Raw genomic sequence first — 16,016 nt, forward strand, 5'->3', positions numbered from 1 at the left:
GCAACGGTCGAGTGTTGGACTGAAGAAAAAATCTTAAATGCAGCACTCAAGTACGAAATTATCTACCAAAACATTTTATTTTTCATATTCAAGCACATTTTCAAAAATCTCACAAAACTGTTATACATTTCAGTTTCCACAGATGGCACACATCCACTGTCAAATGCCCAGGCTTAACCCAATATGCACCTCTCAACCCCATTTGCAAACGCCACATTTCTTACAAGCAGCACTACACCTCCTTAAGAAAAAATATAAACAATACATGATTTTTGTTAAAGATTGCCATCAAGCAATTTAAAACTATGTAACATTTACAGATTTAATAAAATGCAAAGCACTCAAATGAACACATATGGCAGTAATGCGTATCTATAAAACAAAGTGACCATGATTTAGCACTCCATCCAGCACTTGTTAAAAATTCTAAAATGCAAATTCATTGTGCATGTTGATTCATATTAACTTAATATTAAAGAGCCACGTATACATTATATTTACTTAAATTCATGAAATATCCCCAAACTGTTGAATATGCAGCAATTCCCCACATACAAGCCTGAAAGTCTTTTACAACCTTCAATAAACTAAAATACTGAACTTTAAAATAAAACTTGTCTTGGGTATGTTTAATTCAACAGATTATCAGTGCTTTCAACATGTGCTTCGACGAAACATGTACGTGTATACAAAGCTATTCTATTTTCCCTTTGATCATACTAAGAAAATGTATTGACAATCAAAATCAATGCTGGTATGTACATTTAATCTTGAAACATGTCATCACGGTATCTAGCGTGTTGAATTTTGACAGACCATACATATTGCTTTACATTTTTTTCATTTCTTACAATATAGTTTAGTAGTTGAAAATAATCTATGGTATCATGCACTGTGATGTGCCTTGAAATAAACACGCACATCCACAACCATCCAAGAGGATTTTACTTTACCTTAGTGTGATACAAAAATAATACTGGTTGTTAGCTATGGACAAGGCTGTTGTGGGAGACCATTTTATTTTCCAGTTGTCCAAGACTTCCTCGAAGCTCACAATGGGAGGAGGAGGCATCACTTCTTGTTGCTGTTGGGTGGAGTGAGAAGCATGCACGGTGTTGGAGATTCCTGCGATGATCTGCTCAACTCGAGCTGCAGGGCCTGTGCTCTTTCCTACAGCACATGTGGTGTGAAAAGGACGATACAATTTTATGTTTTTATAAATGAGTCACCGATAAAGAATGGAAACATTTTGCACTTGAGCATTCTCTATAGTTACTGCAATATAGTACTATAATTGAAAGTCTATATACAATTTAGAGAAATAGATCAACTATTGCATGAAGGCCCCTTGTAAATGGGGGCTCTATAAAGACAAATGCACGATTATTTTGCAAGAAAGGTATACAGGAAATCTACACAATTGTGGTTATTACCAGTAACCACATTGCAAAAACTGGTATAAAACCAGTAACCAGTTTACCAAACGCAGAAATGTGGAACAAACATAAACTTACCGTGTTTGTCTGTCACCGTATGTCTTTTTTTATCATGTGCTATGAAAGGCCATTGGCCAAACGTTGCCCATTTCTGTACATATTTTCTTTAAAGTCCAGTGTTATTGACGAATGGAGCTGTTCGAGTGTAATGGTTAACACAATTGACTTGCAGACTTCAGGTGAACTACTCTTATCCACAGTAATGTGGGAGACCAATTTTACTCTTATGAATTTGCCACACCACTTCGCTCATCAACCAAAACAAAAATCACAGATAAATAATCTGAGTAATGATGCATTGTGCACACCAGGAAAGGGATCAGACAATAGCCATGGATAAACCACAGATATTTGCTGTCATTTAGCAGGCATTGACACTTATTCGTGAAAAATCGTGGATAAGTGAAGGTGCATTTCAGTATCTGTGGGGGGTATCGGTCTGAAGAGCAGAGGCGTTCGTTAACACTCGTTGTACTGACAAACGTCTGACATGTGTCTGTGCTTCAGTCGCTCTCCATCTCCTGTATTTGTACTATACCTTTCCCTGTCAATATCTCCATATGTATCCGTTCATTACTATGTGTACCATGTAATGAACGAGTGAAGGGAATACATCGATACAGAATCCGGCACGAGAATACATTTTGGTGCCTTCATTCCTAACATTTCACAACAATGGTTGCTGGTTTTCAAGACATTTGGAACTGGTGTAATTAATGGTACCAACGGTAACTGGATTAGCAGTTGTCGTATAACAATCCAAAGAAAGCCCAAGTCATAAGGTCTTCTTTTCAGAATCCTGTAATAGTAATAAGTTGGCAAAATTCTATGTGAGTGAAGATGGAATATTTCACAATGCTTATGGCCCATGTATCCAGCAGACTGAAAAGACAAAACTCAGAAATCTAGATTGCCTGTCTGCACAACAGACAGGCAACCTCCAAGATGTGACCTCGCAGTATCTAACCATTAGACAGAGCAAAAAAATTTGAGACATGGGTGTATGCGGGGTCCCACCAGCAGCAGCATGCTGACGGAGTGCGTCTGGATGTTGTGTTGGTCCTCCTCTGGCACGTTCTTGAAACTCTTGAGCGTTGCCCGTGGAGACTCGCGCATCACCATGGCGAACGGCAGCGTCCACCGTACACACTCCTCCATCTCGTCCCAACGCAGCCCTGGGTCATAAGCGCAATGCATTTACGCTACTGTGGGCACGCGATGGTGCACCAATTGCGATGCTCACACGCTTATAATTGTGAGTGTAAGACATTATTACTTTCATTTGTTTACAAGTACAATATTTTGATGGAATCCCCATGCCATGCGAGTCATGGGGTTATTTCAGCAAAAATCACCATGCTGGGCAGGGTGGGTTTGCAAGTGAGAATCGTAGACATGGGAGTAGAGAATCACAGAAAAACAAATAGATTTTTCCACACCGACCTCTGCTGCCCACCACGTGCATTGCAATTTTGTCATACGCGGATACCCATCCAAGTACTATATAGGATCTACTCCATTTAGCATTCCGGGTCTTTTAGCCAAAAGCTCAATTGGAAATGTAATTAATTTACTTGCTTCTTGCAACTGTGAGAGGTGTTTATCACCAATGTAAAAAATACCGTCAAATTTAAAGAACCCAAATGACAATTCATTGTGACGAATGGCAATCTGGCTGTATAGTACACTCATATACATCCATTAACATGTCACTGAGATTACACTTCCAAGCATATTGGTGTTTACATTTAAACAGAATTTAACATTTGCTATTCAAATCTATTTTTTTAAAAACCCTCCTGAGGCACACATTTAAGATACAGTGTCATCAATCTAGATCAGTGTCATAATTAATTAAAGGAGGCTGAAATAATAACATATTTTACAGGCATAAGAATCCACTTGTTGAAGGAATAATTCTTCATATGCCAAATAGGATAACACACATAGCTTTCCCTAATTTCCATACCATCTCCACGCCAAAAATAAAGCATAATTATATCTGAGCCACGGATATAGCTCTCAAAAAGGTATTTGGCAGCATAACCAAGTCTACCACTCAGAAATATGGTAAGAAATGACAATAATTTTATTGACACTATTTAAATATGCAGTGTGATGCTATCACATACCCGAAACTTTCTGCACTAGCTCCTGGCATGAGAAATGAAAGAGCACGGATGCAGCCAGGACACTATAGGAGAACTCCAGGCAACCCACATCCAGTATGCACAGGTCCAGCAGCTGGGACAAACACAAACCACAATGTAATTTCATTTCATTGACATTGTGCTCCAGATAAGCAACGAAAAGGGAAATCAATGCATCCACTAATTGAAATTACATTACAATAAAATGTAAAGCATAATAATACAACAAAAAGCAATGTTGATGCACAGCTTGAGTATGTATGAGAAAGACTAGGTACCGTCTTTAGTGTAAGACCAGTGCTTTAAATTCAAAAGCAACAATTCAATTAAAATGTAAGGTTCCAGTTAATGCATACTGCAGAGCATTAAAGACTGTACACTACTTATGAAAATGACTCGTGACTTTAAAGCATAATTGCCTTCTTAAAATACATCTTAAGGTGTAAAAATTTAAGCTAAACTACTCCAAAACCTTATCTGGAACGTTGGGTACATATGCATTAAAAACCATCGATGTCAAGTTTCTCAAATACAGCCGACATCCCTTGAGCAAGCATAGACACGAGATGGCATTTATGCTGAACTTCTTTCACGCTGCACGTAGCCAACCGTGCCAATCGGAGGTGCGGAAAAATCAGGTGTGGGCATTGAGGCAGGCGGCTTCAGTTCAGACCTGGGCTTTCTGTACAAAATCTTCCCGTGAGAACTGTGGTTCGAGGAGGTGTTGGTCATCAGCGATTGTGGCCACTTGCATGTAGAAGTTGAGCCAGAAATTTAAAGTAATGGGACACAAATTCCACTGCAATGCCTGCGGATATAAAGAGCAAAACATTTCAGGCAATACATTCAGGTGCTTGATTAACAGAAAAAAAATCACCCTAAATGCAAACATTCGTATCACAACCATGTAAGTTTAGCAAGATTGACCCTGGTCATTACTTGGATGAGAGACTGCCTGGGAAACCAGGTGCAGACCACAGGGTTGCTAAGAGATGGCAGTACTGCAGTGGATTTTTAATCCATCCCTGCCGAGCTCTCATCCCCTCTTCATCAGTTACCTTCAGCAGGTGAAGCTCCATAAGGATAATTTCATCTTCGCTGCAGGCGCCGTCTGTTATATAGGAAAATTCCACCAACTTGGGTGGATACATTTCCTACAGGGAAACATGTGTGTGCAGATATAGAACATTGCATTTACATAAATGGTATGACTACAGGGCGATCCATTTATTGAGATACCACACGGATTTTTAATAACTCCCTTCTCAATAGTTTATTTAATAATCTGAAAGCGATGGCTCCCCATCTTACTAAGGAGTGTTAAAATATGTTACAAGTATATTTATATTGGCGGGAGACAGAGGCTGTGAAATAAAACGTTTATATAATTTGGCCATTATTTAAGAGCGGTATTTATAAGTGGATCACCTTCTATTACACATTTCTGTACAGCATGTCCTTGCTTAATGCATGTTCACACGACACGTTTTTGCTATAATACTGATCTTCTACAAGAGAACACTTTTCGCACAACGCGAAAATGCGCCTGTTACAACATGTTTTCTGAACGGTCGACGACTAACTACTTTCTGGAGCTGTGAGGCCGAGCGGTGTGGGAATTCGGGGTATACTCATGGAACGATACAGTAGACTGCGTATCCTCATTTCAGTTGTCCTGCCATCTTACTTAGCTGATATAAAATGTGAACCGTATGCTTCTTGACCAACCAAATAAAAAGCAACATGAATAGCTACCTCAGCCTTGGCCGCGATGAACAGAGCGGTTATGCCGATGAGCTGAAGCCGAGACTTTCCGACATCGTTCTGGGTGGACATGTAACGGTCGATGAAGTCCTGTGCCAGGTAGAAGGTCTCCCTGTGCATCTTGTACTCCTCGCACACCTACACCAACACAAGACCCGTATAACGGCACTCCATATATATATATATACACACACACACAGGCATTACGCCCAGGACGCACGAGTTTCTGAAAACTAGAATATAAATCGAAAGTACTTGAATCGAAGCAAAGAGATTGGATTGGAAATTAGAAACAGGTATCGCCAGATCGAAAATATTCCCCTAGAAACAATTTAGTGGGGCCGAAATGTTTGCAGTGATGGATAAGTATCATTTATAGGCCCTTTCAAATGGGTTAGCTTTATCTGCATGCAAACCATATAAATAAAGTGGGGGGCTGAATACAGCCCGTGGGATATAAGTTTCCCTCGCCTGATATACACAAACTATACCTGGTAGTGGGGAACCACCAATTCAGCTCTTGTGAGAAGTAGGAAACTTGCAACTAACACTGAGGTTCTAGGGCAAGAGGAAGACCACGATCCAACTGGATGTCAAACATTCAACGTTTGATGGGATGGCAACTAGGTCAGTTGAAAGATGCAGTTGACGGGACAGTAGTGGAAAAGGCATTGCAAAGAGAGATATTGATTAAGTCATGACCCAATCGCCCAAAAGGCCAAGGGACTAAAATAATAAGAACTGATACCGACCTATTGCTCTGGTGAATGCGTTGAGGAGACAGAGCTTGCAGTACCCTCACCTCAGTTAGCCAGTCCAGGAGGATGGCTCGCATCTTTGGTTCCAGCGACAGATGGTGTTTGAAAAAATCTCTGTCCCGTACGTACAGTTGCTCTCTCTCCAGGAGACTCGACCAAATCTCCCCACCATTGACCATGCTGAGGAAATGCAAAAAGATGTTAACATCAATTTTGCTACTCCAATTTTCTATGACTCCCATACCCTAGCCATCTGTTCTGTCGATTCCATACCCTGCTTCAAGTAAAAAAAAAAATTGGGATGTGATACGTCTCAAAGAGCAATGCAGAAGCGATAGAAATCCAGGTTTGATAGTATTATATATTAATTAAAGTCACTATCTATAAATGCTTGCCCTTATCTTAAGAGTAGCCTGTGAGCAGCAGGTTTTATAGGTCAGGACAGCTGCATAATATTAATGCCATTTATTTATCCAGAAAAGTCTCACCTGGAAATCACTCTTTTTCAGTGGCAATTCCATTATTATTGTTTTAAATGCAGATGAAATCAGAGTACATGGGGAAAGCCCCATCATGCAAGGGGCTCACACACCAAGGTCCATATGGGTTCACAACCTATTTACTGTGCTGTTATCTCATGCCATTCACAGCTCAATTCCGCACGATTCACAAACCTTTGCCTGCACAAAGTTCTGGGATTACGGCAGTGGTGCCAACGTGGCTGATATAACTGTTACAATGCGCCAATGTTTTATCCTACAGTTACAGCATCCACACTGGGGTACAGGTTTCTATATTTAGAACCTTCTCCACTTATCTCTCATTAGATAGTGCACATGGTTTGGCAACTGCTCAGCAATGAAGATGGACTACTGGCAATTTAAGCAACATTGACATACATATACGGTCTACGCAAGGGGTCGCAGACATTTGGAGTGAGGAGCTCTACCTGAGGATGAGCTGCGGACACGGCCTGCTGGAGGTTAGGAAGAGGTTTGCGAGGCGGCACTGGTCAAAGCGCGTGCCGGCCGGAGGAGTACAGTCCTCGTTCTCTTTTTGTGGCGTCAGCACAAGGCGGCAGACTCCAGGGTTGGCCGAGACCGCACCATCCCAGCATGCCTGAGCAGCACAGAGAGGCATGTATGAAAAACAACAAACACAGCCATGGAGCAGTGGAGATTTTTGAATTTGTGCCGTTTAACTCTTAGTATAACCCAAAAGCATATCGGAGGGCTACAGACATGTTGTTGAAGTCTTCTCTAATTTACGGACAAATAACTCAACTCCGCTATAAACAACCACTTAAATTTAGACTAATTTGTTCGCAAAATGTTCGCATAGCTAGCGGAGACCGATCCAGCGTATGCATTCCGTGTTGGCAGGGTGAGTACGGCAGCCAACAGCCATTCGTTTACCAGTGCTCCTGGACTGCGTGCTCACGTATTTCATATTGTGGGGGAGGACAGCCTCGATGTGGCACTAATGGGTGGGAGAGGCAGCACCAATTAATTTCAGACGCTGAAGACAGGCGTCTGCAAGCAGTGGTTCTTAAATGGTGTGATTTTGATGTTTTATTACTTTAAAATCATAATTCCTATTTCGCGTGAAAAAAAGTTGTTCAAGAATGGAAAATTTAGGGGCTGAAATATAACTCAAGATTTTTTACATGGGAGTCAATGGGAAAACGACAATCGTTTAACGAGTTTTCGCTTACCGAGACATTTTCACGGAACGTATCTCGCTCGTTGAGACACGCCTGTATCGAAGAATGGATTCTTCCTATTTTCCACAATTTTGTAGATAAAGGAGGAATGACCCAGAATTTGTGGCAATGTCATCCTTTTCATGTGGCGGGGCAGTGGTGAGCGTAAGACAAGTTAGATTACTGGTCTCGGAAAAACATCATTAAAGAGTGACATCTGAACTGGTCTTGGCACCGCCTGGAAAGCAACCCAGTGAACGACGTGAAGAATGAATAAACAACCAATGACTGGCACGGCCATCATTAATGAGACTGACAAAGTGATGTGAATTCAAATAAATGGTGAAGTGGTATCCCACAAGAGATTAATTAATTCTATTTGCATTATTGCAAGATAGCGATAGTAAATCAATCCTATTATCCATGGAGAACTATGCGAATATCTCGAATTATTTTTACACATAGGCACAGAGAAAAAAATACGATCCACTACCAGTGTCCCCCCATGTCGAAGGCGAGTTTCACTGCAGCATAATGGCGTTTAAAATAACAATGAGTTAGTCATACGAGAGTCTAATTGCTTAAACAGGAGGCCCAACTGCAAGCCACTGCGCACACCTGTTCTGCTTCATTGTGATGTTAGTAGGGCAAACACATGTCGGCACACATGCCTACAGGGCAGTCCAGTCCATTATTCATTAGTCAGGCTTTCAACCCCCTCCTCTCAAGTTGTTAAGCACTGTATAGTTGTAAAACAAAAATAGGGTCCCATCCATTATTTTTTTCAACACCAACGGCACATGGAATATTACCGCAATGTACTGTGGTAGTTTACTTTGAAATCATAATGATCAATAATCAAGAGGTGTAGCAAAATAAGTAAAGCTTTCTAAATTGTAGAATCAGCAGTCATTTCACATAACAAATTAATCATATTAAAACTGTCCAGGAAACAGGATGTGTGCTTTTACTTAAGTGGAATTATCCACAGCTTTCTCAAAACTTCAGACACAAAAGCGTTAGCATCGCTTTATGTGTTTAACTTCTTTCGCACCGTACATAGCCAACCATGCTAATCGGACATATATATATAAAACGCATAGTAATGTCCCCAGTACTACAGCACATTTAAGACGTATACCCTGCCTTCACTAACCTGCATTGACCAGTGCGAAGTATGGTCATATAACCCCCATGGTACATGGACATTGACAACATAGTTTATATGCGTGCAGAAATATAGTATACATCATTGGCTGTATTTGAAATTAATTTGCTTTGGGAAAGATAAACCAAATAGTGAAACAATATGCAACTCCACAAAGACTGAGAACAAGACACATCAAACACCATGCATTTTCACCTGCATTTCCAAGGACTTCACTTCATCATGGTCCTGTTGAGTGTGTTGTGTCCTGTGATTTGGAGGGGTCTGCAAAAGATACCATGTGGTCACATTACATACTCCAACACATGGGATGCTGTCGTGGTGTAATGGTTCGTACATTGGGACTTGCACGGTGCAGCAGTTGAAACTATGGGCAAGTTTTTTTTATATCTCACCCAGCAGAATAAATGAGTCGATGGAATCGGCAGGTCGCGCATGGTGCGGGCAAGTGTGGGCAACCCCCACTTCTTTCAAAGAATCCACCAGCATGGAAGTGGAGGCCAAAAAACTCTAGAGCACCCACTAAGTGTAGAGGCCCTTCCACCAGCAGTGGTGTGGAAAAGATATTGCATGGCTGCACGTTTATCTTTTTTACAGAACATAAGCCAATACAGTACTGTACACCTTTATCTGCAGCCCTTTGTCAATCCACAGCAAGATGAGGGCATCTCCACACCATGCGGGTAGCTTGGGTTGTTTGACCATACCTCACCACATAGTGGCAACCAAGTTGATGAAGGCTGGGAGCATAGACAGACGTTGGGGCATATACGTATAACAATACAGTACTGTCCCCCAAAAAATGCCAGTATAATACATAGCTCAGCTTTAAGAGCAGTAAGTTCCCAATTGTGATATCACAAGTTCTAATCAAAAAGGCAAGCTCACTCAATGCGATCACCATCCCTTGGTAGCCGATAAAATGGAAGTTCCTGAGGTGCATGGTGATATGGCTCAAAAATAGTAATTCTCGTTTGGCGAGACTGATTAGAGCCAGAGTAATATGTAATGGTCAGTCTGGTTGAGATAAAAGCTCGGTATGGCATACACACACACACTCTTGGTCATATAAAAAAGTTTTAAAAATAATCATTGATATAAATATTGGGAGGGAAATGGCGAGTAGTGTTACATTTTAGCGCCACTCACTTTCCTCCTCCTCGCACGCAAAATGAAGGGCCCACTCTCTTCGGTCTTCTGTCTCTTGGCTTTCATCGGATCTTCTCCGACTTGCAAGCAGACGTGCATACTCAGATTGCTACCTGTACATTAAAAGATACACAAGCAGAAATATTACCCCAATTGTTATGACGGTTCTGTATCGCAATATTATTATTATACGCTCAGTAAAACTCGCTCCCGTGTCTCTCTCTCTCCCCTTCCTCATCCTAGTTCGGAAAATGTCGCCACACTTTTTTTTCCTCCGAGCGAATTCTCGGAGCAACCCGCGGAGTGCAAATCCCTCACCGCCCATCGCACACACAGACAATTGGCGAGCACGACCCCCTCATCAGTACTTGGGTATATTACACATCCGTGAGGGGGTATGTAACTCTACAGAGTTATGATGATACTTTAATGCGCACACAGCGCCGAGCGTCTGGAAGGCCACGGGGCTCCACACGTCACCAGGCCGCGAGTCCACGCTCCCACTCCACAAGTCGACAACTTTACATTAAAATAACATCGACGAATGCCACAAACTACAACGGGGGCAGACGAAGCCCCGATGCTGATACAGATCATCATTTGATCGGCATTTGTGGATGTAAAATTAAGTTTATATATTGCGAGCCGCGGGACCGGCCTTAAGCGCCTGGTGATTTTTTGGCGCAATAACTTCGCTCTCGAGTAATTGGCGCGACTGTGAACGCCGCCGATTCAGTTTCCATCTCCCTCCAAAACAACAAAATGTAGTGGCACAGTTGACAACGACGACGATATCTCGCGGGGATAATTAACGTTGGTAAACTTAGCACAAAGCAGGCGCAGACATTTCGTCAAAAGGCTTTACCCGCCAACGTGGAGGCAGACGGCCGTGGTTCGATACAAGGCCCTGGGACAGGGCGCGGGTAATCCACGTGAGATTAAACGACTAAATTAGCCAAATAACCGATTACATACCGAGCAGACGAGTGAATTACTTGTTAAGGCTAAGAAGGAATGAAGCCAAACGCTTCTTCGCCAAGATTAAACGGCGCCGCTTGCGACACCAGCAGCTGTCACTGGGAGCCTCTTAGGCAACTCTTTACCGGTGGCAGCTGCGAGACACAGCACGCTCTGAACGGGCGCTATTGTTGGTTTAATCCATCACAATCCTCGCATTTATAATACACAAGTCAAGTATCGCTCAACGTAGATGTGACTTTGCTTTAACAAAATCCAACGACGACCCCCCACCACCACTTGCTTGCTTGCTTCAACACACACTCCGGCCATTGTTAACACAGCAACAGCGGCAGCAGAGCGGTAATTACCCACCAATAACAACAACTACTACAGAGAAAACAACACACACATCTGCGACGAAGAATCGCTGTTGAAGAGAGAGAGATATGAGCAGATAAGGCGACGTGACCTACGAGCGCGAGAGACGAGCCCGCGGTGTTGTAGCAGCAGCAGCGGCGGCAGCGGTGACCTCCCGCCAAACTTCACTTCCCGCGTTTAAATCCCAGGGACCCGGCCCGTGACGTCACCACACTTGGGGTGGGGAACCTCCCCCCCCTCCCCCCACTAATAAACCCATGCTACAAACAATTGTGTGTATTTTTATTCAGCACCGCGCGTGTCAATCGCTTGCGTCTATTTTCTCCGTGAATTATCAAGAAGCGGATGTTTTTTGTTGTATATTTTTTTTTTGGGGGGGGGGGGAGCTTTGGTTTAAAGTTGCGGCGCACCAGGAGGAGGGGTTTGAGAGGAGGAGGGGTTTGGAGGGGGGTTTGGAGGGGGGCGGAGCCGGGCCACAGCTGTGGCTGGATGCGGAAGTGCGCGGGCCACGTGGCTCGCGCGCGTAAACACGGCGACCTGAACGCCGGCCCCGGGCCGCGGGTTCGCAGCGCGCCGCGCGGAACGAACTCGCCACGCACGCGGTTCGGTTCCCGACACCGGCGACGAGTAGCCGTGCCGGTCGCGGGCCTTCCCTCGGTCGACTCAGCGGTGTGTTGTCAACGTCGCCACTGCGGAGGCGCAGGCGGACGGGCGTGGTGCTGAGCTCCCCCCCCCCACCTCGTGTGCCATGCCGGTCACCCACACTCCCACCTCGTGTGCCACACCGGTCACCCACACTCCTACCTCGTGTGCCGTGCCGGTCACCCACACTCCCACCTCGTGTGCCACACCGGTCACCCACACTCCCACCCCGTGTGCCGTGCCGGTCACCCACACTCCCACCTCGTGTGCCACACCGGTCACCCACACTCCTACCTCGTGTGCCGTGCCGGTCACCCACACTCCCACCCCATGTGCCGTGCCGGTCACCCACACTCCCACCCCGTGTGCCGTGCCGGTCACCCACACTCCCACCTCGTGTGCCACACCGGTCACCCACACTCCTACCTCGTGTGCCGTGCCGGTCACCCACACTCCCACCCCATGTGCCGTGCCGGTCACCCACACTCCCACCCCGTGTGCCGTGCCGGTCACCCACACTCCCACCTCGTGTGCCACACCGGTCACCCACACTCCCACCTCGTGTGCCACACCGGTCACCCACACTCCCACCCCGTGTGCCGTGCCGGTCACCCACACTCCCACCCCGTGTGCCGTGCCGGCCTGCATCGGTGCTACTCGCTAACAGCACTTTCCCCAACAGTCCGTTAAGACAATACGGGGGATCTTTGTCTTTGGGGCGACTGTGAACCCGGTTTTAATTTCCCTTCGTGGAGGAGTTTTAAGTACCTCGGGGTCTCTTTCGCGTAGTGGTGGTGAGTGGGAGATCGGCCGGCGTGTCAGTGCGGCGTCCTCAGTGGTGCGGGCGCTGCGCCGTTCCGTGGTGGTGAAGCGGGAGTTGAGTTCTCGCACAAAGCTCGCGGTTTACAGGTCAATCTACGTTCCCACCCTCACCTATGGTCATGAGCTTTGGTTAACGACCGAAAGGATGAACTCGCGGGTACAAGGGGCCAAAATGAGGTTACTCCGCAGGGTTGCCGGGCCTCACGCTTCGTGATCGAGCTCGGTGCTCGGTAGTGCGGGAGAGCCTCCGAGTCGAGCCGCTGCTCCCTCCGGATCGAGAGGAGCCCGTCGAGGTGATTCGGGCACCTGGAACGGAACCAACCCCGGCAGACTCCCCTGGAACTCTACTGGGCAGCAGCACGTCCCACTGGGGCCGGCCCAGGCGACTGCTTAAGGCGGGACGATGTCGCTCAGCTGGCCTGGGGACGCCTGGGAATTCCCCAGAAAGAGCTGTAGTCTCTGCACAGCAGTGTATATCAGAGGTGTGGACTCGAGTCATGTGACTTGGACTCGAGTCAGACTCGAGTCATGAATTTGATGACTTGCGACTCGACTTGGACTTGCATAACAATGACTTTGTCCCACCTATGAGATGTGGACTCGAGTCATGTGACTTGGACTCGAGTCAGACTCGAGTCATGAATTTGATGACTTGCGACTCGACTTGGACTTGCATAACAATGACTTTGTCCCACCTCTGGTGTATATTGTCTAGTAGTGTATAGTGGTGTATAGTGTAGTGGTGCTGGGGTCTGTCGCCACTACCGAACACGCTGTTGCCCTCACCAAGGCAAGCGGACTGAGAAACGAACGAAGTCCCAAATATGTTCTATGGACGAGAAACAACCACCTCTCCCCCATGACCCCCCCTCCCTCCCCATCATCATAGAATAATGTATAATTTTACGCGGGAAATCTTACACAAAAATGCAAGATGCAAAATTTAATGACGAGATATGCATCAAAACCGCAACACTGACACCAACACGAATCTCCTGCCTGGATCCCTGTTCTGGCGAAGTCTGTCATCAAATATGCGCAGAGACGTGATCACACAATGCGAGGGAGTGTTTTTAACGTGTTCCTGCCAACGAGAACCACATACCCATCATCGACCAAGACGTCAACAGTGGACCTCGCGTCTGGGATCGCGCTATGGAACAACCTACAATCTCGGGAGTAACTGGCGAACAACGTGGGACATCCGGAATAAACGGCTCATTCGATACCCGAGCACCATCGCACCTCCTCCTGGCTTTGACATTCATCCTGGAAGGCACTGGGTGTTAACCATCAACCGCATCAGAATGTCAACAAGCCGTTGCCGCACATCTTCTTCGTGAATGGGAAAATTAAAGAAAAGCCGCCAGGACTGTCGTGCGAGTGTGGCCACCCAAACTATGGACCGTATAATGGTAAACCACTGCAGTTTGCACTCCTTCAACAAAGGATCTCGACATTGGCATACTAATCTTAATTTTGCTTGCTGTGCCATCGTACTCGCAGCACCACGTTTCTTTTGAACCACTCATTGATATGCTAATTTTTCTAACCCCCCTCCCCCTCTCTCTGCCTCCGCCCCCCCTCTGTCTATTTAAGGCCACCCCACAGAGACGATCACCCCTCTCTGTCACCTGTGTTGCTCTCGCTATGTATGTATCTTGTGATATCTGTCTGCTAATATGTCTGTCTATAGTTTTCTGGTTAGATATTATGTCGCTATTTCATTATACCTGATGATGATTGCTTGTGTTGCAATCGAAACGTCGTATTCTATTATTTAATTTAATTTATTACTTTATCTTTAGACGTGACTTAACCGAAAGAACCAAATAATAATTCCTGCAGTCACGAAAGTTCTAAAATTAAAATCCATTGTATTATACACATGACTCAACGTCTATGCTCCGTGCTGCCTTCAACCCACACTGACCAGCGTAGTGGACTGGTCAAATACACCCCAGGACATACACGACATGGGGAGGCTGTGCATGTACAACATCATTAGTGGCGCACATTCAGTCATGGATTCACTTGATCGTTGCCCCAATAACTCCAGATTTTCCATTCTCAATGGAGCCTCGACCTTACTGCAAAGTAGTTACTTCAGCTTCGTGTACAGAATACTTTAACCCCCCATGAATACTGTGTTTAAGAAAAACTTCCAGACATGTAACAACTGATTTGACTGTCATATCATGATCTTTAGAATAACTTTTTACTCTCGATCATACACTATAATTGGACTGAATTTACAGTGGTTTCATTACAGCCATGATTAATCCACTGCTGGATGAAGGCCACTCCAAGCCATTGCCATCTCTCATGATCTGATGCAACAAATCCCCACACCTCCAACTAGCACACATCTTGCCTGCACACAAGCAGATTTCATCGCTCCATCTTTGTGGAAGGTGTCTTTTTTGGCTCGTTCCCTCCTTTGATTGCTACTCCAGCATTAGTCTTGACCACTGGCTCTTCATCTTCCATCTCGTGGTGTCCCGTTCATCACAGAAACAGTGTTCATGGGTTGTCATGACTTCTCTTCAGGATATCAGAGATGATGAATATATTTTTATAGACTGTATTTATACATTTCTAGAAACCTATATGTTTGGAAAGTATCTCCTCATGGCAATGAATAACTTTGACGAAAGCGTATATCCATGTCTGACTCTCACAATATGTATTTTGGTATTCTCAACGTAGGTGTTATTTAAAAAGAAATGGTTTACCTTTAATACAAATAAGTTCCGTCTCAGTGAGAGCTTAAATGAATATAGAATTCAACCAAGTAAAAATGAATACATTTGTTTTATATACGGCACTGCGTTGGTAGTAGTACATATGCATGCATACCAAAAAAATCTGCACATTCATCAATAACACTGCCCTAAATGGAAAACACTGAAAAAATAATAGATGACATTTCGGGCAATATCCATACTTAATAGCACATATGTGCTTCCTCAATGTCTCAAGACTTATGGATATTAAATAATATCTAGTCTTTAAATCTCTTCATGG

General features: G+C 44.6%; 1 protein-coding gene across 4 annotated transcripts; it reads right to left on the bottom strand.

Annotated features, from left to right (window-relative positions):
* Nucleotides 1-58: 58 nt before the first annotated feature.
* LOC144727549 (G1/S-specific cyclin-E1-like) lies at nucleotides 59-11,785 on the bottom strand. 4 transcript variants are annotated; one of them, XM_078606415.1, is made up of 11 exons: nucleotides 11,617-11,785; nucleotides 10,188-10,300; nucleotides 9,234-9,302; nucleotides 7,118-7,287; nucleotides 6,213-6,348; nucleotides 5,402-5,548; nucleotides 4,705-4,800; nucleotides 4,320-4,454; nucleotides 3,629-3,740; nucleotides 2,514-2,671; nucleotides 59-1,170 (listed from the first exon to the last, which is right to left on the bottom strand). In XM_078606415.1, exons 2-11 carry the CDS (start codon nucleotides 10,284-10,286, stop codon nucleotides 1,072-1,074), a joined length of 1,221 nt encoding a protein of 406 aa, XP_078462541.1. In that variant the 5' UTR covers nucleotides 10,287-10,300; nucleotides 11,617-11,785; the 3' UTR covers nucleotides 59-1,071. The 4 variants fall into 4 exon arrangements, with proteins under 4 accessions (XP_078462541.1, XP_078462540.1, XP_078462543.1 ...); XM_078606414.1 differs by having other exon boundaries at nucleotides 10,188-10,296; nucleotides 11,617-11,784; XM_078606417.1 differs by lacking the exon at nucleotides 11,617-11,785 and adding an exon at nucleotides 11,163-11,260.
* Between the last annotated feature and the right edge of the window lie 4,231 nt (nucleotides 11,786-16,016).

The sequence above is a fragment of the Lampetra planeri genome, chromosome 26, assembly GCF_965212315.1.
Source record: "Lampetra planeri chromosome 26, kcLamPlan1.2.h2, whole genome shotgun sequence".
Classification (NCBI taxonomy): Eukaryota; Metazoa; Chordata; class Hyperoartia; order Petromyzontiformes; family Petromyzontidae; genus Lampetra; species Lampetra planeri.

What these genes read in the sequence shown, in the direction of transcription:
- LOC144727549 (XM_078606415.1), bottom strand. Translation starts at nt 10,286, where the DNA reads ATGCACGTCTGCTTGCAAGTCGGAGAAGATCCGATGAAAGCCAAGAGA. An exon ending in TGGAGCTTCACCTGCTGAAG is followed by an intron (nt 4,455 to 4,704) that starts GTAACTGATGAA and finishes TTATATCCGCAG; the next exon opens with GCATTGCAGTGGAATTTGTG. An exon ending in CCGTCAGCATGCTGCTGCTG is followed by an intron (nt 1,171 to 2,513) that starts GTGGGACCCCGC and finishes CATGTGCTGTAG; the next exon opens with GAAAGAGCACAGGCCCTGCA.